This window comes from Molossus molossus, unplaced genomic scaffold (assembly GCF_014108415.1).
Source record: "Molossus molossus isolate mMolMol1 unplaced genomic scaffold, mMolMol1.p scaffold_m16_p_13, whole genome shotgun sequence".
In the NCBI taxonomy this organism is placed as follows: Eukaryota; Metazoa; Chordata; class Mammalia; order Chiroptera; family Molossidae; genus Molossus; species Molossus molossus.
The window spans coordinates 86157053-86182256 of NW_023425348.1; the positions used below are offsets into that span (position 1 = coordinate 86157053).

General features: G+C 37.3%; 3 protein-coding genes across 3 annotated transcripts; 2 read left to right on the top strand and 1 right to left on the bottom strand.

The window, feature by feature from the left end:
- Positions 1-7887: 7887 nt before the first annotated feature.
- LOC118628292 (olfactory receptor 5B12-like) lies at positions 7888-8847 on the bottom strand. The gene has a single exon (XM_036259157.1). It carries the CDS (start codon positions 8833-8835, stop codon positions 7888-7890), a length of 948 nt encoding a protein of 315 aa, XP_036115050.1. The 5' UTR covers positions 8836-8847.
- Positions 8848-15011: 6164 nt separating this feature from the next.
- On the top strand, positions 15012-15881 carry LOC118628293 (olfactory receptor 5B12-like). The gene has a single exon (XM_036259158.1). It carries the CDS (start codon positions 15012-15014, stop codon positions 15879-15881), a length of 870 nt encoding a protein of 289 aa, XP_036115051.1.
- Positions 15882-22541: 6660 nt separating this feature from the next.
- On the top strand, positions 22542-23501 carry LOC118628707 (olfactory receptor 5B12-like). The gene has a single exon (XM_036259639.1). The coding sequence runs from the start codon at positions 22554-22556 to the stop codon at positions 23499-23501; it is 948 nt and encodes a 315-aa protein (XP_036115532.1). The 5' UTR covers positions 22542-22553.
- The last annotated feature ends 1703 nt before the right edge of the window (positions 23502-25204 follow it).

The window sequence follows — 25204 nt, forward strand, 5'->3', positions numbered from 1 at the left end:
TCTACACCTCCTCATGCCACCTTCTTAGGGAAGGTGCAATTAAAATAACTTATATGCATGCATGTATGCATGAACAGTGGACATGGACAACAAACTGGGGAAAGGGCAGGGAGGGAGAGGGAGGGGGGAATCAGTGGGGAAAAAAGGAGAAACATCTGTAACAAAAATTAATTAATAAAAAAAAATGTCTATGGGGACTCACCTGCAGAGTGAGTGTGCATGCATATTGGGTATTACTTCTTGTTATTTTTCTCTTCATTTTCTTAACTCATACCTTACAAAAAGTAAGATCCACCCATTTTTTGGTGTATAGTTTTAAGAATTTGTCCAAATTTGTGTGGTTATGGAACTACTACAGCATAATCAAGACAATAGAACATTTCTATCATATGGAGAAACACAATGTTCTTTGTGGTCAGCTCTTTCTCCTCCTACCCACTGCCCCTGGAAACCACTTACCTGTTTTGTGTATATACCTGCCTTTGCAAGAATGTTCTTAACTGGAATTCTAGCATGTGTAGTCTATGAGTCTAGCATTTATAGTCTATTAGTCTTGCTTCTTACACCGAATATAATCATTTAAGATCCATTAATTTTTACCTTTGATTTTACTATTTTACCCCTAGTGCAATCTTTTATTGAGTAGTATTCTCTTTTATGGACATAACATATTATTTATCCATTCCTCAGGTGAAGGACATTCATTATGTTGGTTCCTGAAGATGTTCGTTGTGTGTGTGTGTGTGTGTGTGTGTGTGTGTGTGTGTGTGTGTTGGGGAATGATTCCACACTGAAAAGGGCAAAAGTGGTCATTCTAATAGTAGACAAAAAAGACTTTAACTCAAAAACCATAAGGAGAGACAAAGACATTATATAATGACAAAAAGTTAACATCTTTAGAAAGATATAACAAATATAAATCTATATGCATCAAATATGCCCAATATATGAAGTAAACATTAACAGAATTGAAGGCAGAAATAATAACATAAAAGTGAGAAATTTTAATATCCCACACTTAATGATGGAAAAGCAGATAGAAGTTTGATAAAAGAAAAACTCTGAATTCCTTTCAGTTAAACATATACTTGCCATCTGACCAAGCAATCCAATGTATAAAAATTATCTGAGCAAAACACAAACTTATGTTCACACAAACACAACTTGAGATTGATGTTTAGGAAGTTTATTCAAAATATCTAGATACCGCCCTGGCAGGTTTGGCTCAGCAGTTAGACCACAGGCCTGCGGTCCAGAGACACCGGTGTTTGGTTCCTGCTAAGGGCACAAACCTTGGTTGCAGTTTGTCCCCGGCCCTGGTTGAGTCATGCGGGTGGCAGACACTCAATGTGTCCCTTTCACATTGATGTTTCGCTCTCTCTCTCTCTCTCTTTCCCTCCCACTCTATCTGAACAAAAAATGGAAAAAATGTCCTCAGGTGAAGATAATAATAAAAACATAGAGAGAGATGATAGATGATAGATGATAGATAGATAGATAGATAGATAGATAGATAGATAGATGATAGATAGATAGATAGATAATAGATAGATAGATAGATAGATAGATAGATAGATAGATAGATGATAGATAGATAGATAATAGACAGATAGATGATAGATAGATAGATAGATAGATAGATAGATAGATAGATAGATAGATAGATAGATAGATACTGCCATGGCCAGTGTGGCTCTGTTTGTTGGAGCATGATGTTGTACACCAGAGGGTGGAGGAATGAATTCCAGGTCAGGACAAATACTCACATTGGGGGTTCTAACCTTAGTTGGAGAGCTTGGGGAAGGCAACCAATTGACGTTTCAGTCTCATATTAATGTTTCTCTCTTTCTATCTCTCTCCGCTTCCTCTCTCCATTTACCTTATTCTCTAAAGTCAATATAAAATAAAAAATGTTATAAAAATATCCAGATAATGGAACCAACCCAAATGCCCTAGGAGAGGAACATGTAGAAACAATCTGTGATATCTATATAATACTATAATATCTCTATATTGCTGTAATACTATTCAGCAATAATAAAAATGATTTTACCATGGATATATCATGGGGCAAATTGTATTCCTTGGAAATTCATTTGTTTCACTTTGCATACAGAGGATCAGGAAGGTGGAGGAGGGTATGGGGGGAATAAGTAGTGATGGAAAGAGATTTATTTGGGGTGTTGAGCACATAGTACAGTGTACAGATATGTGTTGTGTGATTTTGTTACCGGTGTCACCCAAATAATTTCAATAAAAAGGGGAAAAATCATTTGTTGAAGTCCTCACCCCAAGTTATTCAGAATGCAATCTAATTTGGAAAAAAGATTTTGCAGATTGAATTAGGTAAGAGTAAATCCTAATGGAGTAGGGTAAACTTCAAACCCAGTATGACTCAAGTCCTCTTAAAAAGGGAAAATTAGGGAGGTGATGTCAGAGAAATGGCTGCAGGAGTGGTATTGTTGGCCTCTCCCATTGAAGTTTCAAGAACAGCAATAATTCAACAAACGATTTCCTGCTTCACACACAAACAGTTTGCTCACAGTATGATTTTCAAAAGCAAAAAGGCCAGATTATAAGAAAAGATGATTGAGTAATAAAAAAGGAATTTTTCAATATTTCTTTATATGACCACCTTATCTAATACTCTATGAACAAACACTGATTAATGATTATGTCATCCATTGTTTCTGTTGAAAATACATTGAAAAGATTAACACCACTCATTCATGGATGCTAGTCCCAGATGAGCTGAGTCAAATCTCCTTACTCTCCTCCTCATTCACTGCACTTCATTCACACTGAGTTCCTCGCTTTTCCTGGACAATTCCACAAATGCTCCTGCCTCAGGGTCTTGGTACTTGCTGTTACCAATGCTCAGAAAGCTCCCTCACTTCCCCTGGTCTTTGCTTAAATGTTAGCATACCCTAGTCCCTCACATTCAGTGGACACTATTCCTTCCTTGCATTCTTTGCTTTACTCTTTATAATTCTGATCAGTACTCAACAATTAAACTATTATCATTATTTATATAATTTCCTACTGAGAGCATACACTACACAAGAGGAGTTACTTTGTCGTTCTAACTAACAACTTCATTTCCAACACATAAATTATAGCATGGTTGATACTAATTTCTCAATAAACACGTGTAAATCAAAGAACAAATAAATTAATTAAACTTTCAGTTCAGCAGTCAATATATTTGAACCAAGAACAATTATAGGAGTTCATTATCCATGATAGAATTCTTTAGAAAATAATGATAGAGGTCCTGGCAGGGTAGCTGAATTGGGTAGAGCATTGTCCCAATAAGCCAAGATTGTGGGTTGGATCCCCACTAGGGCATGTATAAAAAGTAATCAATGTATGTATTAATAAGTGGAACAACAAATCAATGTTCCTCCCCCCTCTTTCTCTCTGTCTCAAATCAATCAATCAATCAATCAATCAAATTATAGAATTTGTTTTTAGCATTTCATGAGACGTAGCTAGTTTTTTTCTATATTCTCACTCACTATTTGTATTTCTACTGTAGAAAAATTAATTTTTAGAAACCACACTATCAAATGGATCAAATCAAAGCATCTTAATTATCTTTTATTAGTTTTTCTTATTAAGTGGGAAAAAATCAAATGAAATAAATTTTATTTAGTAAATCATGGAAAAAGGCAAGAAAATACTATAATAAGTTTCTCACCTGGTTGAATTTGTAAAATACCTCCATAAATAATGATTATTTATTTAATGTCAATGATTCTAAAAAGACAAGTCCTAGGTACCACTCACCTAATTTCCTTTTTATTTGATATCTTAGTTTATCATATTACATTTGTCAAAACTACAAAACCAGCATTGATATATTACTATTACCTAAAATTTCAAAAATTTATTCAGATTATATTTTTTCAACTAAGAACATTTGGCTTTTACAGAATCCAATTCAGTATTCAACACTGCACATATCTGTCATGTCTCATTAGTCTTCTCTGACCTGTGACAGTTTCTCAGTCTTTCCTTGTTTTTCATTACCTTTATAAGTATTTTTGTAGAATTACATATTTTGTAGAATGCCTTTCAGTTTATGTTGGTCTAATTTTTTTTACATAGTTATCTAAAGGTTATAGGTTTTGAGAAAGAAGAAGTGACCTTCTCATCATGTCCTACCATTACCAACATGACTTGCTTGGACTTTTACCTTAATCAGTTAAACAAGATTATCTCATAGCTTTTGCTGGGTTCTTCAATGTAAAGCTACCTTTTCCCTCCTGTACACTCTATACTGAGAAGCAAGTCACCAATTTTTAGTGCACACACCAGTTGGAAGAGACTACTTTCTACCTCCTAGGGGAGGTCTATATAGATTATTTAAAATTTTCCTAATAGGAAAATGCAAATCAAAACTACAATGAGATACTGCATCAGACCTGTTACAATGGTTATTATCAACAAGAAAAATAATAACAGTGTTGGAGAGGTTGTGGAGTGAAAGAAACCCTCATTCACTGATAAATAAGATGTGTACATATATACATTGGAATACTACTCAGCCATAGGAAAAAATGAAATACTGCCATTTGTGACAATATGGGTGGTCCTTGAGAATATCATGCATATTGAAATAAGGTAGTCAGGAAAAACTAAGAACCACATGATTTCATTGATATGTGGAATGTAAAGCTGAAACTCATAGACACAGGCAACAGTATTGTGGTTACCAGAGAGAAAGGGTTCGAGGGAAGTAAAGGGTCAAGGGGACCAAATATTTGGTGACGGATGATGATTGACTTTGTCTGGTGGGTACACAATGCAATATACAAATAATGTATCATAGACATGTACACTTGAACCTTATATAATCTTATAAGCAATGTCACTCTAATAAATTTAATAAAAGTAAGATAATATTTCTCTATAAGGAAGAATTGTTTGTTTATTAATTCATTTCCATCAGGAAAACCCAAGCCAAGATTGTGAAACAAATTGTCAAGAATCCTAACAAAAGATGTCTGCATGGAGCAGGGTAAGGGGCACAAAGGAGCCAGTGGTCAAGTCTACTTGGACAACTGGAAAGGGTTTGTGAAAGAAAATACTGCTGAATTGAGGCTTAAAAATGATCAAATGTTTGTTAGCCTGAGGGGTAGAGATAAACCATAGAACTTATATGCATGTATTCATAACCAATGGACATAGACAACAAAGCTGGTGATGAGGTGAGGGGTATGGGGAGGAGGGTATCAATGGGGGAAAAAGGAAAAACATCTGTAACAAAAACAAATTTAAAAAATAATTAAAAAAAAAAAAGAAACAGTTTAAGGAAGCTGCCAGGGTAATATTACTGACTTTTCAATGGTATGGTTCTGAAAAAAGTAATGACATTTAAAAAATTTCTCGCCTGGCCAGTTTGGCTCAGCGGTTAGAGCGTCGGCCTGCGGTCCTGAGAGACCCGGGTTCGGTTCCCGCTAAGGGCAGTACCTCGGTTGCAGTTTGTCCCCGGCCCTGGTCGGTTGTGCGGGTGGCAGCCACTCGATGTGTTCCTTTCACATCGATGTTTCTCTCTCTCTCTCTGTTCCTCTCTCTCCCTCCCACTCTACCTGAACAAAAAATGGAAAAATGTCCTCCGGTGAGGATAAAAAAAAAAAAAAAAAAAAAATGTCTCTCACCCTGGCCTGTTTGGCTCAGGGGTTGGAACGTCGGCCTGCGGACCAGAGATTTCCATGTTCAGTTCCCGCTAGACCCTAGCAGTTAGGGCCACGTACCAAATAATAAATAAAAATAATAAAAAAAATAAAAAATTTCTATCTCAGCTTTCATGATTAATTTGTTCAACAACTAATTTTAAATGATGCATTTAACCAGCTTATACATTTAGTTCGTTCTGCACATCAAGCCCTGAAAATGCAATAGGGAAACAATATTGACAAGATCTTATCAGTGTAGAGTTTACACCTCTATGAGGAAGACAAGAAAACAACTAAATGCAGTGATAATTTTTAAATGTTGTTAGTGCTATAAATGACCAAGGATGTGCAATAGATACTAACAGAGGAAAACGAAGGATGCTTAGACCAAGTTAATTGCATTGCACAAGAAGGAAAAGATACTCTCTAAAGATACACTCTAAAGATACAGTCTGCATGCAAATAAAACTTAAATGACATGCTGGGGAATAGGATGCAATGAGTAAGGAAAAGGAAGAGCCCAAGAATGACTCCACATCACTGGGTTGGTGTTGCTGCCATGTACTGATAACAGCGACCATTAAAGGACAAACACATTCAGAGGCAAAAAGTGAGAGTTGTATTGTACTTGAGATGCTTCTGAAATAGCACGGTGAAGATATAAAAGTAGATATCATTAAGTATCTGGTGTTTAGCTGAGAAATTTGGATATCATGCACTTAATTCATTAAACAAAGATCTTTTGGGGGTCTGCTTTGGGTCAGGCACTGTGTAGGATTTGTGGAAAGAGAATAGTTGAAATCCATATTTTCCTAATTTATGTTAAAAAGGAAGAGATTATCAGTTTGTTTAGAGACATAATAGTAGGTAACAGACTGACAAACCTCAGAAGAGGGGTTAGAGGCGGGGAAGAGATAAACCACAGAACTTATATGCATCTATGCATAACCGATGGACGTGGACAACAAAGCTGGGGACAGGGCGGGTGGGGGATGAGGAGGAGGGTGTCAATGGGGGGGAAAGGAGAAACATCTGTAACAAAAATAAATTAATAAAAAATTTTAAATTTAAAAAAGGAAGAAATTAATAATGAGACAAATAAATATATACAGTAAGTCAGATGATAGTGAATTTAAAGAAGAAAAAATTAACATCCTTTTTAAAAGACTCTAAAAGTAAAATAATTGAATACATCTCAGGGACCAGAGTGATAATAAATGAGAAGAGACAGCTTTATATAAAGCCTCAATTTGATTTGACAATAGACCAACATAGGTGGAGTTGTATTATAGGACTCAGGCTACCAGGTTACTACTTGTAAGTTTCTCCTTCTGAGTTGTAAAACCTGAGCAAGTTTCTCAACATCACTGCATATGTGAACACAATACCATTAAATGGGATGTTAGAACATGTGAGAGCCTGGAGTAGAGATTATTATGGAAAAAAAATAATGGATGGATACTCATAGAAAGTTAGAAGATGTACTCGATATGAAGAGCAGAGCTCACAAAGACTCACATAACAGTGGCCAATTGAGTACACATTCTCCTCATTTATAGAACAAAGGTATCAACTTTGATAAACTTTGATGTTCCTTCCAGATCTACAATTTGATTAGACTAACTTTTTTGTCAGTGGTGTGATATTCTTACCTGAAGTATGATGCAAAGGTTTTTCAATAATCTGAATCTGAGTGGTGCCAACCACCTACCTAAAGGGACAAAATGGTGACTTTAATTTCTTACAATTATTGGGTCAGTCTGATTCTCCTGAAACAGTGAGGCTTCAGTTATTTTTCTATTTCATGGAACTTTAAGGCCACCTCATCTTCTCACTGTTTTGCTGCATCACACACTCTTAGATTGAAATGATGACACTGTGACAATACTGGCTTGAAATTATTATAAAAGAAAGCTGTCCATCCTCTGGAGGATAAAAGACCATGTGGAACAGAGGTAGACAGTAGCCAGAATCAACATGCAGACATGTGAGTAAGGCCATGTTGAACTTTCCGGCCCCGCTGACTGTGCAGAAGACATGCTACCTCATGAGTGAGCTCATGTGAAAGCAGCAAAGTATCTGTCCTACGAATTATAGGAAGGAAAAAAAAAACCCTGTTGTTTAAGCCACTAAATTTTGTGGCAGTTTGTTGCATAACAATAGACAACTGATCAACTATATAGATGTACAATCTCTCCAACTGAAACTATGTACTGAGTAAAACCTTCATCTTCTTAGTGGCTTTTCTGAAGGCATTATTAACTTCTTTATTCCGTAGACTGTAGACAATAGGGTTCAACATGGGGATTATTATTGTATAGAACACAGATGCCATTTGATCAGTGTCCATGGAGTGACTAGAACTGGGCTGTAAGTACATGAAGATTACAGTTCCATAGAATATGGTGACAGCAGTGAGGTGAGAAGCACAGGTCGAGAAGGCTTTCTTTCGTCCCTCTGCTGAGCGCATCCTCAGAATGGCAATGAATATGAACAGATAGGAGGTCAAGATAACTGTTAGGGCAAAAAAGACATTGAAAGCTGCTAAGATAAAAAGCACAATCTCATTAATGTAGATATCAGAGCATGAAAGAGCCAGCATTGCAGGAATTTCACAGAAAAAGTGATGGATCACATTGGAACTGCAGAAGGAAAGGCCGAATGTAAATCCAGTCTGGATGGCGGATTCAACCAAACCCCAGACATAGCAGGCTATGGACAGTTGAACACACACTCTGGTGGTCATAGTGCTTGTATAATGTAAGGGTTTACACACTGCTGCATGACGATCATAAGCCATGACAGCTAGTAGAAAACAGTCTGCACTGGCAAAAGCCACAAAGAAGAACATCTGAGCAACACATCCCCTGTGGGAGATGACTTTATCCCCTGTGAGGAACCCAGCCATGACCTTGGGAGTAACAGCTGAAGAGTAAGCACAGTCCACCAGAGAAAGGTTACTGAGGAAAAAATACATGGGTGTGTGGAGACCAGAGTCCAGCAGAATTAGGGTGATCATCCCAAGATTTCCCATGACAGTGATGAGATACACAAGCATGAATATTATGAAGAGGGGGACCTGTAGCTCTGGGGTGTCAGTCAGTCCCAAGAGTCTAAATTCATTCACCTCTGTGCTATTGCCCATCGAGACCATTTTGAAATTGTGTTTCACCTGTCAAAACAAGAGAGGTAAAGTGGATAAATTTCTTATATATGGGCTATGTCTCACAGCATACCCATGTCACCTAAGTGGTGTGAGAACACTTGATCCCATTACCAGTGCGGGGTTCCCAATAACCAAGAGACTGACATCTTATGACATCTATCTTTCCATTTGTAATAATACACACACACTTTTAGTTCCTGAATGCACTCAGGTATTGCAAATGGCTTCATCTTCTTCATATTTATTGCTTGTTTTTCATTTGAGTTGGAATTTTCTGCTTTCTCTGTTATCCCTGAGCCATGTAACACTCATATTAATAGAACACTTAGCATGTGTCAGGAAGTCTGAGAAGAATAGATAGTTCCTCATTTAATCTCTTAGATAACCTATTAGGTAATTACCTGGAAAAAAAAATTGATGTACCACTGCCTTTCTGGATGTGAAGTACTGTGAAGATTGTCATTTAAGCAATTGTGATCCATCTTAGATTTAAGAAAGCAGTGCTTCCTTTTTAGTCTTCAGAGAAAACTGTCCCTCTTAAAAGATATGCCAAAAAAATGCCAGTTTGGCTCAGCGGTTAGAGTGTTGGCCTGTGGACCAGAGAGTCCCAGGTTTGGTTCCCACTAAGGGCACAAACCTCGGTTGCAGTTTGTCCCCAGCCTCAGATGGGGTTGTGTTGGTGGCAACCATTCGATGTGTTTCTCTTGCGTTGATGTTTCTCTCTCTCTCTTCCCCAGTCTCTCCTTCCCACTATGTCTGAAGATAAATGCAAAAAATGTCCTCGGGTGAGAATAAAAAATAAATAAATAAATAAACAACCTCAAAATTGTGACCAACCAAACAGTACTCTCTGCAGCCTATGTCTTGCTTCATCCTGTTGAGGGAAGCAATAGAGAATGGTGGAGGATGCTAACTCTCATTTTATCCCATTGGAAAAGCCATACAAATGTCCCTGAGCTTGAATTCTTTAACCAAGAAAATAAAGTGGGGATTGGTTAGTCTGAGGAGGAGGAAATGTGTTCCCTGTGTCCTGTTCTCCATCAGTGCTAATGGGAATCCTGAGGTATCCTATAGCAGTGAGAAATAAATGAAGAAAGTAACAAACAAAAATGAAATTGCAGTGAACTTTAAGTGTATTAATACCATGTGCATTACTTCATTCATAATTTGTACTTCAAAATTACCTTGATCTAATGTTAAGGGCTTTGCATATAAATGTGTGTGTATACAATGAGTAGTATTACTTTCATTTTATTTTACCAATAGAAATGAAAGATTAAGAAGTTATGTATACAAAGAGATAATCTTAAAACAGCAAGAGAAAAGCAGTTGGTTACCTACAAAGGAGCTCCCGTAAGACTGTCAGCTGATTTCTCAAAAGAAACATTGCAGGCCAGAAAGGAGTGGCAAGAGATATTCAAGGTGATGAAAAGCAATGACCTACAACCAAGATTATTGTCCTGCAAAGCTATCATTTAGAATTGATGGACATATCAGGAATTTTCTCACAAGAAAAAGCTAAAGGAATTCATCACCACTAAACCAGTGTTATATGAAATGTTGAAGGGCCTTCTTGAAGGCGAAGAACAAAAATATGAACAATAAAATGGTATATCTATCAACATTTGAATCCACAAACAAAATGAACAAGCAGAACAGAAACAGACTCATAGATACAGAGAACTTTTTGCTGCTTTCCAGGTGTGAGTGGGGGGGGGGGTGAAAAAGATGAAGGAATTGAGAAGTAAAAATTGGTTGTTAGACTGGTGAACCTCAAAGGGAAAGGAGGAGGGAGGGTGGGATAAGATAAACCAAAGACCTTCTATACATATATGCATAACCAATGGACACTGACAATAGTGTGGGGAAGGCAGGAGGGGGCAGGAATGGGGAGGAGGGGGTCAATGGGGAAAAAAGGAAGAAACATCTGTAATACATTCAACAATAAAGGTGAGTTTTTTAAAAAAGCAATTATGTGATATTCAATAATTATACTACTAGTATGAAGAATATTCAAGACTTAACAATGAAGCTCATTTTACTCAATCAAATGCTGTGTGTGTTTAGCTTCCTCACTGTCAGCATATTTAACGATGCCAGTAATAATCAAATACATAGTATAATCAAATAATAATAATAATCAAATACATAGTATGGGGAAAAGGCTGAAGTACAGTTCAATCTTGTTAATTCATTTAGTTCCCTCTGTAGTTTAAAGAACGGTCACTTCACACTGCTGCTTTTTTTGTCACCTCCACTATGAGATCAATTAATAGTGAATAAGATGATATTACTACCCTACCCAATCTGAGCATCATTTATCTTATTTTTTTATTCATCTTCTTCAGGGAAGCAGCAAGGTATTTCATAAGTATCACTGAACTTCCTACTGTTGGAAGTTTTGACATTTATACTCAAGCCTCACCTCACCATTTTGAAAAATGTTTTTTAAAATATATTTTCGCATTGAAATAACTTACAGTGTATGTAGCTTACTCCACTGCAGGAAAGAACAATCAGTCCTGAATAGTGAGTGTGAAATCTGAAAAATTCAGCCATGAAATAATGCATAAATGATAAACAAGCTATATTTTATAAGTGATAAGGAATGGGGTAGTCCCAGAGACGTGGAAGTGGGGTACAGACTGATAATCCCCAGAAGAGGGGGTGGTGGGGGAGAGATAAACCATAGAAGTTATATGCATGTATGCATGAACAATGGACATGGACAACAAAGCTGGGGACAGGGCGGGGAGGGTAGGGAAGGGGGAATCAATGGGGGGGAAAGGAGAAACACCTGTAACAAAAATAAATGAATTAATTAATAAAATAAAATAAAGGTTCCAAGTTTGCTAAGACAGGGAAAGACAGAGAATAAACATTACCAATGACCCAGAGCCCTGAGCCCAAGTCCTGAATCCACCATGGAATCTGACCGTACTGTTGGAGTCCATTTCCTTCTTCCTTACTTCTCCCACATAGTTTACAGAATATTGTCTGTAATAGCAAATAAGGGAAGGTGTATAATATACTTGATTAAGAGGTTATCATGTAAAGTCACTCAGTATAGCCGTGGCCAGTGTGGTTCAGCAGTTGGAGCATTGGCCTGTGGACCAATGAGTTGCGGGTTTGATTCCGGTCAAGGTCACGTACCTCGGTTGTGATTTGTCACCAGCCCTGGCTGGGGTCGTGTGGGAGGCAGCCACTGGATGAGTCCTTTTCACGTCGATGTTTCTCTTTTTCTCTCCCCCTCCCACTCTATCTGAACAAAGGTGGAAAATGTCCTCGGGTGAGGATAAAAAATAAAAAAATAAGGTCACTCAGTATATAATTTTATCTTGGGGTAATTTTTAGGCCACAGTTGCAGGTTTATAGCAATTCTTAGGTAGACAAAATGCCTGTGTGGAATGATAACTATTACACTTCAGATGAACCTGTGATTGTCAAAGGACCCAGCATACAGTTTAGTCTTCTGTTATGTGAAGTGTTATTAATATTTCAGAGTCTAATACAAGGGAGCCAGGATTGAATTATAGAGATATGGAGCTCTCAGGGAATGTTCCCCATGAGAACATCTACAGCTCCTCATGCCAACTTCTTAGGGAAGATGCAATTATAATGTCTATGGAGACCCATGTGCAGTGAGTGGGCATGCATATTGGGTTTATTGCTTGTTGTTTTTCCCTTTTCATTTTCTGAATGCATACTTTACAAACAGTAAGATCTAGATGTTTTTTGTGTATAGTTTTGATAATTTGTTCAAATGTGTGTGGTTATGTAACTACTACCAGAATCAAGATGATAGAACATTTCCATCATGTATGGAAAAGTGCTAGATTATTATTATTTTTAATCCTCACCTGAGAATATTTCTCCATTTTTATTTTTGCAGACAGAGTGGGGGACAGAGAGAGAGAGAGAGAGAGAGAGAGAGAGAGAGAGAGAGAGATCAATTGGTTGCCTCACACACCACCCCAACCAAGGCTGAAGACTGAACATTAACAGAGTTACCTGTCCTTGAACAGAATCAAACCCATGACTCTTCAGTCCACAGGGCAACGCTCTAATTGCTGACTCAAACAGAACAGGGGAAAAGCACAAGATTCTTTATGGTCAACTCTTGATCCTGCCCGCTGCCCCTGGAAACCACTAAACTGTTTTGTGTATATAATGACCTTTGTAAGAATGTTCTTAACTGAATTTCATCAAGTCATTACAACTTCAGCCCGTTGTACCTCTCTGACCTAGCCTCCCCTCCCATAGCAGCCTTAATGCTTTTCTTGCTGTCCTACAAACAATCTCGGCATGTCCAAACCCCACACCTTGTATGTCCTGTGCCCTCTGCCTGGAATATTCTTCCCTAAACTCAAGCCCTGCTCCCCGCTTCCTATAGGTATTTGTTCAAAAGTTTCATTTATAGGTGAGTCTCTCCCAGACCGCCACATTTAAAATTATACCCAACCATCTATCTTTAAATTTACCTATCTCCCACTCCGCTTTTGAAAGAATGACCATATATACATTTTCCTATTGATTTTATTCTATATCTGTCTCCATTTCCAAAATAGAAATTACTGTTTTTTCTTTTATTTCCAGTGTATGTAACAGTGTCTTGCTTATAGCAGCGACTCAACAAGAATTTTTGAATAAAATGCATCACTGGATCAAATATCTAATTACTGCAGTAAAATTAATCTTTTAACAGGTTTTAACTCTCTAAACTACTTAGCTAAAGTTTTTAAGTAGATAAAATAATCAGATTTAATTTTGAAAAAATTCTTGATTTAAAGCAATAAGTAGAGATTCCAAAATAGGCTTTTATGTAGGCTTCAGAAATTTTCCTTACATAGTTTATAACATCAGTGATAATGTACAAAAATTGGTATTGTTTTTATCTGTAATGACTGATCCAAGGATTTTCAGGTTCTGAGAATGGAAGGGTAATGGGACAAAAAAAATACACTCACCTACACTTTAAATTTTCCAAGAATGGATACATTTTTTGAATGCTTATTAAGTGCCAGACAATATTATTATGCCCATTTTATTTGGGGGGAAACTGAGGTTTCATATTAACACATCTGTGACTTTGAAATAAATGTCTTCTTACTTGGCACAGCGGGAATGGCTACTCTCACATATAGAAATCTTGTGTGAAAAGTTGGAAGAGATTATAGGAAGAATGGGAAAGAAGGAGGCATTTAGGAGAAAAGCAAATAGAATGAGTGATGTTATCAAAGCTCGATTTCACCCTTATCTGGAAGCTCCATCTTATGTTACCCACCTCTCCAACACCAGGTAGATCAAGCTTCTGTCCAAGTCATAATATCTAACACCTCACATAGTTCCAGTTTGCATGACCAATCCAATTTGATAGGAAAAATCTTGCACCTTACCCAAGTTCATCAATTCGGTGCATGGTGGAGGTGGGGTTTCCCTCTTTTAGCATGGCTCCAGATCAGGGGCATCTGAATGCAAAAGTCAAAAACTGTATCGATGTAATAAAAGTGAAAAACTGTTACCTTCTAAATCTTTTTAGTCCTTGTACATGAATTTCTACTGCCTTATTATCATTTGGTAAATTACACATTCTCTGTACTGTACTAAACTGAGAGTATTTTAGGCTATGAACACATTTTATTTAATTATCTTTTCCTATCATATACCACTGCTCTTCACACAATGGAATGGACAAAAACAGAACAAAACAAAAAAGGCCAGTTGAAGTAAAACTAATTCAATTCCACATTGATTTTATTAAGCTACTCTAGTTTAATATAAAGAATAATTTGTGATTGTTCTTTAAATTTTGAATTGGGAGTCTGTGTTCCTTCCTTGAGCAACTAATCAGATAACATTGCAGACGTTTTTTCTTTTCTTCTCTTAACCTCAATGCACTCTTCTATGAAATTAGAACATTAGGATGTATTATCTCTAAATTCCTTTATCTGGATATTCTATAATGTATCAATAATTTATAACTGCATTTCATTCTTATAGCCAGGCTTTATTTAGATCGACAACTCCTGGAAACAAGCTGTTGTAATAGTGAAATGAGACAGAGTGGATATAATGGTTGATTTCGACTGTCTTATCTCCATTTATCACTCTGATTCTGTTTTCTCGTTGTTACAGGGCAGTCACATAACTCCCAATTGATTCCCATGGAAAACAGTACAGTACAGGTGACTGAGTTCATTCTTGTGGGGCTAACAGATGACCCGAAACTGCAGATCAAACTCTTCATAATCTTCTCCTTCATCTACCTCATCACTCTGCTTGGGAATCTGGGGATGATCAACCTGATTCTGTTGGATTCTCATCTCCACACCCCCATCTACTTCTTCCTCAGTAACCTCTCCCTGGTGGACTTTGGTTATTCTTCAGCTGTCACTCCCAAAGTGATGGCAGGATTTCTCTCAGGAGAGATCATCCCCTACAATGCTTGCATCACCCAGTTCTTTTTCTTTGTAGCTTTCATCACTGTAGAAAATTTTCTGTTGGCCTCAATGGCCTATGACCGCTACGTAGCAGTGTGCAAACCCCTGCATTACACCACCACCATGACGACAGGTGTGTGTGCACGTCTGATCATAGGCTCTTATGTATGTGGTTTCCTGAATGCCTCCATCCACACTGGGAACATTTTCAGGCTCTCCTTCTGTAGAGCCAATGTGGTTGATCACTTTTTCTGTGATGCTCCTCCTCTCTTGGCTCTTTCATGCTCAGACAACTACATCATGGAGATGGTTATTTTCTTGGTGGTGGGTTTCAATGATCTCTTTTCTGTCCTGGTCATCTTGATCTCCTACCTGTTTATATTTATCACCATCCTGAGGATGCATTCATCTGAGGGACGCCAAAAGGCCTTTTCCGCCTGCACTTCCCACCTCACTGCAGTCTCCATCTTTTACGGGACAGGCATCTTCATGTACTTACAGCCCAGCTCCAGTCATGCAATGGACACAGACAAAATCGCATCCGTGTTCTACACTATGATTATCCCTATGCTGAACCCTGTGGTCTCAGCCTGAGGAATAAAGAGGTCAAGGGTGCCTTTATAAAGGTTGTAGGAAAGGCAAAATCCTCTATAGGAGTTATATTTTAATTATATACAATCAACAGTAAGACAGTCTCATGCAGCTCAGATCTATCTAGGGAAAATATTTACCTTTCTAGCCACAAGATTCCTAATATCTTGTAGTAGTTTTTCCAGCTATTAAGTCCATAAAGCAAAGGTCTTCAAAATATGACACCTAGAAATAATAGGCTAAGAAGAATCATCCACGAATATGTAATTCTTATTTTTAAAATTCTTTTACATAAATATGTTTACTCACACTCCTACATGAACATGTAGACTCACATGTACGAATATGTATACGCACAGACAGGCATCATTCATGAGAAACTCATGGAACCCACATGCTTACAGAAGAAAAAATTAAAGTTGTATGTGAGATAGGTTTATTGTTATAGTAAAATTTAAAACAATTATTTTTTGTGTGAGAACACATTCTTTTTTTTAAATTGTTGACACTATTACAGCTGTCCCCATTACCTCCTCCCTGTGCCCACCTCCACCCACCACCCACCCCACTTTCTCTCTGGCCATCACCATACTGTTGTCTGTATCTATGGTTATGCCTATATGTTCCTGGTCTAATCCCTTTCCCTTCTTTCATCCAATATGCTTTCTTAATTATTGTTGAAAGTATTACACATGTCCCTGTTTTTCCCCATTGATCCCCTCCTTCCCACTTATGTATGTTTGGTTTTTTAAATTATATTCCACTTTATCTTTTTACATATTAAAAGGCAATAGCTTTTATATTTTTAAAATTAACCTTATACTTCCAAAATTTCTTGAGTGTAGACTTATTATTGATTCTTTGTTCTTGTTTCCAATGAAAGTACATCCCCTATACAAGCATTTACATTCCTAGCCAAATTTTTGTATTAATGAGTCATATCTAAAAATAATGTTTGCATGACAATTTTAATAGAGGAACATATCACAATCTAAGAAAAAGAAAAGGCTGATAAAATCACATTTTAATTCACTTAAATAAAAAACATAGAATTTAATTTTTAAAGGTAATTACCAAAAGGACAACAGTGTTAAAAACTTAATTGTATATAAAAGCTATAAATTTGTTAATGTACATATCTGCTAACATTCTGAGTCTCACTATGCTGAAATTTGAATGTATCTGCATGTTCTTTCCTTAGATTTGAGAATTTGGGGCCATTTATTTCTTCAAATATTCTTTCTCCCCTTCCTCTCCCTCCTTTTTGGACTGCTATTTTGCATATGTTAATATTCTTGTAGTATTTCATGTTCTCTGAGACTATTCTTTTCTTTATTATTCTTTATTTCTGCTTCTCAGGCTGGATATTCTCAAGTGACCTGTTTTAAAGTTCACTGATTTCTTTCCATGCCTCTTTAAATCTGCCACTGATCCACTTTGGTGAAACTTTGTTCTTTATTTTTCTTTTCGAGTCAAGAATTTCTACTTTTTTTCAAAATCTGTACCTTTATTGATTTCTCTATTTGGTAAGACATTGCTATCATATTTTTCTTAATTTATTAGACTTAGTTTCCTTTAGTTCTTTGCTTTCCACCAACTTCTACATAGTGGAGAATTATCAAAAATATGAAGAGCTGGGTAAAGGGCATCCAGGAAAAATGTCATATCTCAGCTCCTGGTGGCCATGTTATAGCTTTTACATAGAAATATAACTGGTGTGTGTGTGTGTGTGTGTCCCAGGGTTGTTCAGCGTTGTCTGTAATTCAGTGGGTAAATCAAATATGCTACAAACAAATCGTTGTTTTCCAATTTGCTTTGATAACTTAAGCAGCTCACATTTTTATTTTCCTCTGTCTTATTTCTCCATTTGTTAATTATTAACACACATTTCAACCCCACGACTACATGGTGGGGTCTTTGGAATGAACTCTCGGTGACTTCTAAAGCCTCTAAGGGATAAATGATTTCTTCTGGAGAAAATAGATTCTCTTTCAAACATGAATGGAGGCTTTCACAAAAAGCAAGTGTGTGTAATTGTTTTATAGTGTTGATGAGAATTTATAATACACCAGGCTCTGTTTTAAAAACTTTGTAAATATTAACTTATATACTCCTCATAACAACCACGTGAAGTGGGCAGTATCATCCTCTCCACTTACAAAGGAGGGAACAGACATGCAGAGGGATCACGACCTGTGACCTTTTTCATATGTATTTCAGGAAGCCATGTTGGTGTGGGGCAACACAACTACTGTAATGCCCCAGCCCAGTTCCCATTACCCCTCTCATGATTCCTCCTGCTTGCCACCAGGAAGGTTAAGTCTGAATCTCTTCTGCTGAAGATGTCTACTTTAGCAAGAAGAAATAACCCCTAGTGATGTAAACACATTAGTACCATGCTTTCAAAACCTAAGCTCAGTCTCTATAGTCCAATTGTTTCTCCTCTAAATGACCAGGTGAGAGACCGTGGTTGTTCTCTTGGGACCTAGTCTCCTGACAACTTCATGTACTTATAAGTCCCTCTGATTCCCAGTTACTAGCCTCTAACAACCTAACCTGACTCCATCTGACATAATTTTATTTTCTTTATTTTTAGATCCTCACCGGAGGATATTTTTCCATTTATTTTCAGACAGAGTTGGGGGTGGGGGAGAGAGAGACAGAGAGAGAGAGAAGGAGACAGACATTGATTTGTTGTCTCCCGCACGACCCCCATTAGAGCCGGGGACCTAACCGCAAACGAGGTACGTGCCCTTGACCGGAATGGAACGCACAACTCTTTGGTCCATGGGCCAACACTCTAACTGCTGAGCCAGACAGGCCAGAGCCATTTGACATAATTTTAAAGGGCCCAGTCTATATGCCAAAGGCTCTTTGGTGTTCTTTGATTGATCTTAATGTAAAATGTTGTCCATTTTACTATACGGCCTTATTTCCCTGGCATATTACTCTGAGCCTGCAACAATGGTCAGGGATAAACTCCCAAGCTAAAATGGGAGTTTGTCCTTGGGAATATGATGTTTCTTTGTGGGGGCTGCTCAGCGTTTACAGAGTACATGTCTCCTATTTGTCCTCCCAACAGTATCCCTGTGTGATAGGCTGGAGAACATTTTATAACCCTCACCTGATAATTACCTTCTTATACTTCCAGCCTCTAGAGAACTTCAATCTTGTGACCAGACATTAAGTAACAATTTCAACACGACCCTGTCTTTCTTTTTGAGTGGGAGTAACAATTTGAGGATCATAAATGAAGTTGTGTCATTTCCCTTGAAGAGAAAGGTAAATTTCTAGCTAATTTCTGTGGTCTGTTTAGATTGTGGTGGTGGAAGATGTGCGATGTTAACTTACAAGGGCAACATCTTCCTATGGGTTTTTCAGAGTTTAATATCCCAAGTGTTAATACTCTTAGGCTTCCATGTTATTTAGCTAGAGTCCAGATGTTACAACAACCTCCATTTATTATGAAAATGGTGATTCTTCTCAAATAACAGAAGATGGCATTTTTCTCATCATTTAAAATTTTTGTACTTAGAAAAGTACTTAGAAAATGGTGGGCACTGCCATGGCCAGTTTGACTCAGCACTTAGAGTGCCAGATGGCGGACCAGAGAGTCCCAGGTTTGGTTCCCGCCAAGGGCACGAACCTTGGTTGCAGTGTGTCCCCGCCCCTGTTGGGGTCATGTGGGTGGCAACCAGTTGATGTGTCTCTCTCACATGGATGTTTCTCTCTCTTTCTTCCCCTTTCTCTCTCTAGCTGAAGATAAATGCAAAAATGTCTTTGGGTGAGGATAAAATATATATATATCTCAATTAATGGTGGGCACTAAGTAAACGTTCGTGAGGCAATAAGTGAACAAATAAATAAATGAATGGTGAATCACTGAATGAATTTTTATTGAGCCTGTTCATTGAACACATTCTGAAGTGCATGGTCCTGTATTATTAAACCTTTGTCTCATGTGTAACTTTGCACAAACTTTTCCAAGACTCCTAATCAAAAGTTTTAGACTTTTTTGAACAAGGAATCCACAGAAAAAGGAATGATTTACACTGTCACCACCACACACAAACTTACACACCAGAAACAAAACTTTCATAAAGCCCTACTTATTTCTTTCATTTGCAATGCATGCTTGCTCTCTATTCTTTCCATCTTAAATGAGCTCAAATATTTCAAACACTTAGGAAAACATCTGTATGTCACAAGTGCTGTGTGTATTAGGAATTATTACAAATATTTGTAACATATTGATCTAGGACAACTTGGACATCGACATATTGTAAGTACTATGTGTGTTAGGAATTATTACTAATAATTGTAAAATACTGTTATAGGACAATTGGTAGTAAATTAATTCTCCTAGACTGAGTTCACTTAAAACAAATTCATAGAGAGTTTATTTGATGAACGTAACTAATTTATTGATTCAACAAAAAGGTGTTTCATAGAATATTCTTCTTGATTATATTCCAATAGATACACATATGTTCCTCTTGTGATTTAAATATATTTTACTGAGTAAATATGCTCAGGGGAGTTTAAAGTGATCTACTGGCATTAATTATATTGAATACATGTGGAATATGTGGTAAAAATATATTAATGAAGAATATATTCTATAAAAGTATCAGTGAAATGCATGTAAATTCTTTTCCTCTTAGTTTTTTTATCTAGAGTCTCAGAGGATTTATCTTTGGAGACCTTGCTTATTCTCTTGTTTGGAATTATTTTTTTATAGATCTACTTTCATATAGAAATAGCAACCATTTCTTCACTAGCTCATTCACCCAACAAAAATCCATCGACTGTGTGATAGGTGCAGTGCACTGTGCTAGGCACATGGATACAGAGATAAATACATCAAGGCATTTCCAAGTTTCAATCTAGAAGACAATGGATAGACAGACATATAAATAAAATAGTTTCCCCAAAATTTGTAAAAACAATTTATCTCCATTTTGCCATGAAAGAAAAAAGGACTCTAGAGAATTTTAAAATTGTGTTCAAGCTTTTTTTAATGGTTGAAAGTGTTATAGATGTCCCCCCTCTTTTTCCTCATTAATTCCCTCCTCCTTACCCCCACCCCCTCCTGCTTTCCCCAAAATAATGTCTATGTCCATTGGTTGTGCATATATGCATATAAGTTCTTTGGTTTATCTCTTCCCACCTCCACTTCTCCCTCCCCCTACTCCTCATCCCTCTGAGGTTTGTTAGTCTGTTTTCTATTTCTATGACTGGATCTATTTTGATCAACAGTTTGTTTTGTTCATGATAAATCATAAATAAGTGAGATCGTGTGAAATTCAAATATGGTGTGTGGTCCTAAAACTCAAGCATTTTTTACTACCCCAGATAGACTTATGATTATGGAATTATTTAGTCTCCTTAATTATTACCTATTATGTGCTCAGTTATATAGTAACACATTGGGAACACCATTTAAGGCAGCATCATATAGTGTTGATATTATGCACTGTTTCTGTAAGCATTCAGACTTGGATTCAGACTGGAGCTCTATTGGTACTTTCTCTCAACCATCATATATACTATTACAACTACTATTAATAATTATAATAACATTTATTTAATAATAGTAAAAACATGGTTCACTGCATGCTAACTGTGTATTAAGCAGTATTCTGAGTGATATAAACATGTCAAATCATTAAGTTCTCCTAACAGCTTTAAAAGATCCTATTATTATCATCACTGTTTTAAACTGAGGCACAGAAAGGTTGTGACTTGCCCAACGTTGCCCACCAGGCAATGGAAGTGCTGGAAATTAAATGACCCCAGAGACCATGTTTTTACCACTACAAGAAGCCACATCTCCAAAGACATGTATTGTCTTCAAGGCACCTTTTTAAATTGATGCAAGAATTTCGTGACATGGTAAAATTAGGAAACACAATGCCCACTTTATTTATTTATTTTTGGATGAAGAAATTCAGCCCAGGGACATTTATATGGCTGTCCCAAGAGGATGAAATTAGAATGAGCATGTCCTCCATTCTCTGTTGCTTCCCTCAAGAGGTTGAAACAAGACATAGGCTGCACAGAGTACTGTTTGAATGGTCACAGTTTTGAGATTTTTTAAATACCTTTTTGCCATATTCTTCAAGGGGAACACCTTTCTCTGATGAGCGAAAGGGAAACTATCTTTTCAGATCACAGATCTCGGATCACAATTGCTTAAATAATAATCTTCACAGTACTTCGCATTAAGAAAGGCAGTATCATTTTAAACAGGGAATTACCTGATAGGACACCAGAGAGATTAAATGAGGGACTATTTATTCTTCTCATACTGCCTGGCACATGGTAAGCGCTCCTTTAATACTAGTGTTACATACTCAGAGATGACAGAGTAATTAACAGAGAAAGCAGAAACTTTAAACCCAAATAAAAATAAGCAATACATATATAGCAGGTAAGGTCATTTGCAATACCTGAGTGAGGTCAGGGACTAAAAATGTGTGTGTACCCTTACAAATTGAAAGATGTCAGTCAGAAGATGTCAGTCTCTTGGTTGTTGGGAATCCTGCACTGGTAATGGGATCAGGTGTTCTCACATAATTTGGGTGATGTAGGTATACTGTGAGTCCTTGCCCACACATAAGTAATTTATCCACTTTGCCTCTCTTGTTTTGACAGGTGAAACACAATTTCAAAATGGCCTCAATGGACAATAGCACAGAGGTGAATGAATTTAGACTCTTGGGACTGACGGACACCCCAGAGCTACAGGTCCCCCTCTTCATAATATTCACACTCGTGTATCTCATCACTGTCATGGGAAATCTTGGGATGATCACCCTAATTCTGCTGGACTCTGGTCTCCACACGCCCATGTATTTTTTCCTCAGTAACCTTTCTCTGGTGGATTGTGCTTACTCTTCAGCTGTTACTCCCAAGGTCATGGCTGGGTTCCTCACAGGGGATAAAGTCATCTCCTACAGGGGATGTGTTGCTCAGATGTTCTTCTTTTTGGCTTTTGCCACTGCAGACTGTTTCCTACTGGCTGTCATGGCTTATGATCGTCATGCAGCAGTGTGTAAACCCTTACATTACACCAGCACTATGACCACCAGTGTGTGTGCTCAAATGTCCATAGGCTGCTACATCTGGGGCTTAGTTGAATCTGCCATCCAGACTGGATTTACCTTCCGCCTCTCCTTCTGCCGTTCCAATGTGGTCCATCACTTTTTCTGTGATATTCCTGCAATCTTAGCTCTTTCCTGCTCTGATATTGACATTAATGAGATTGTGCTTTTTATCACAGCAGCTTTCAATGTCTTGTTTGCCCTAACAGTTATCTTGACCTCCTATCTGTTCATATTTATTACAATTCTGAGGATGCGCTCAGCAGAGGGACGAAAGAAAGCCTTCTCCACCTGTGCTTCTCACCTCACTGCTGTCACCATATTCTATGGAACTGTAATCTTCATGTACTTACAGCCCAGTTCTAGTCACTCCATGGACACTGATCAAATGGCATCTGTGTTCTATACAACAGTAATCCCCATGTTGAACCCTATTGTCTACAGTCTACGGAATAAAGAGGTTTATAATGCCTTCAGAAAAGCCACTAAGAAGATGAAGGTTCTACGCAGCATATAGTTTCAGATGGAGAGATTATACATCTATGTAGTCAATCTGCTGTCTACTGCTACGCAACCAACTGCCACTAAACTTAGTGGCTTAAAACAACACCTTTTACTTCTCATAATTCTTAAACAAATGCTTTGCTCCTTTCACATGAGCTCACTCATGAGGTAGCATATCTTCTGCATAGTCACCTGGGCTGAAAAGTTCAACAAGGCCTTACTCACATGTCTGCATGTTGATTCTGGCTACTGTCTACCTCTGTTCCACATGGTCTTTCATCCTCCAGATCATAGACCAACTTTCTTTCATAATATTTTCACGCCAGCATCCTTACAGTGTCATCATTTCACTTCAAGAGTGTGTAATGAGGCCAAACAGTGAAAAGTCTAGGTGGCCTTATATCAACTAAAAAGGAAATTGGGTGAGAGATACATAGGACTTGTCTGTTTAGAATCACTGACATAAAATACATAATCATTTATGGAGTATTTTGCAAATTGAACCAGGTAGGAAACTTATTATAGTCTCATTTTGTCTTTTTACAATGTGCTAAATAAAATTTCTTTTATGTATTGTTTTTCAGTTAATGATAAATACTAATAAAAAATAATTAAGGTAGTTTGATGAAATCCATTTGATAGTGTGTGGCTAAAAAATTAGAAATAGAAATAGTTAGTGAGAATATAGGGGGACTATCTAGCCATGTTTCATGAAATGCTGTAAAATTCTATAATTCTATTGATTCATTGATTGATTGGAGAATGAGAGAGAGAGAGAGAGAGAGAGAGAGAGAGAGAGAATAAAAGAGAGAGAGATTTGTTGTTCCACTTAAGCATTCATTGGTTGCTTCCTGTATGTGCCTACCCGGGAATCCAACCAGCAACTTGGGCATATCGGGATATTGGGAGCACACTCTTACCCACTGATCAACCCAGCAGGGCTTCTAAAATCCTTTCTGAAGAATTCTATAAAGGATAAAGAACTTTCATAATTTGTAGTGGTTCAAATATATTGACTGAGAGACTGAACTTTTAATTAATTAATTAATTTGTTTATTTAACAAAGGTTTATTGAGAAATTAGTCTAATCCAGGCTATAATTTATGTATTGGAAATGAGTTATTAGGGAGACAAAGTGACTCCTATTGTGCAGTGTTTGCTCTCAGTAGGGAAGTATATAAATAATTATAGTAGTTTAATAGTTGAGTCCAGGTGAGAATTATGAAGAGTAAAGAAAGGAGTGCAAGGAAGGAATAGTGTCCACTGGGTGTGGGGTGACTATGGTATGATAACATTTAAGCAAACACCTGCAGGAAGTGAGGGAGCTTCCTGAGCATTGGTAACAGCAAGTACCAAGACCCTGAGGCAGGAGCATGTTTGGAGCTGTCCAGGAAAAGCGAGGAACTCAGTGTGACTGAAGTGGAGTGAATGAGTAGGAGAGGAGGGAGACATGACGGAGCTCATCTAAGACTGAAGCATCCATGAATGAGTGCCATTAACCTTTTTATAGTATTTTCTTTTAAGTCTTCCAGCAGATTATTAGCAAGAATGTAGACATTTTTAAAAAATCCCCATTGTCATAAATATAAATGGAGGTTTTCAGCCCTGGTACAAGCTGGATAAAAAAAATTTAAAGAAGAAATAAAAAACCCAATAGTGTATCGACATTTTTTCCCACTCATTTGCCATGCTGACAGTGCAAATACAAATGTGGTC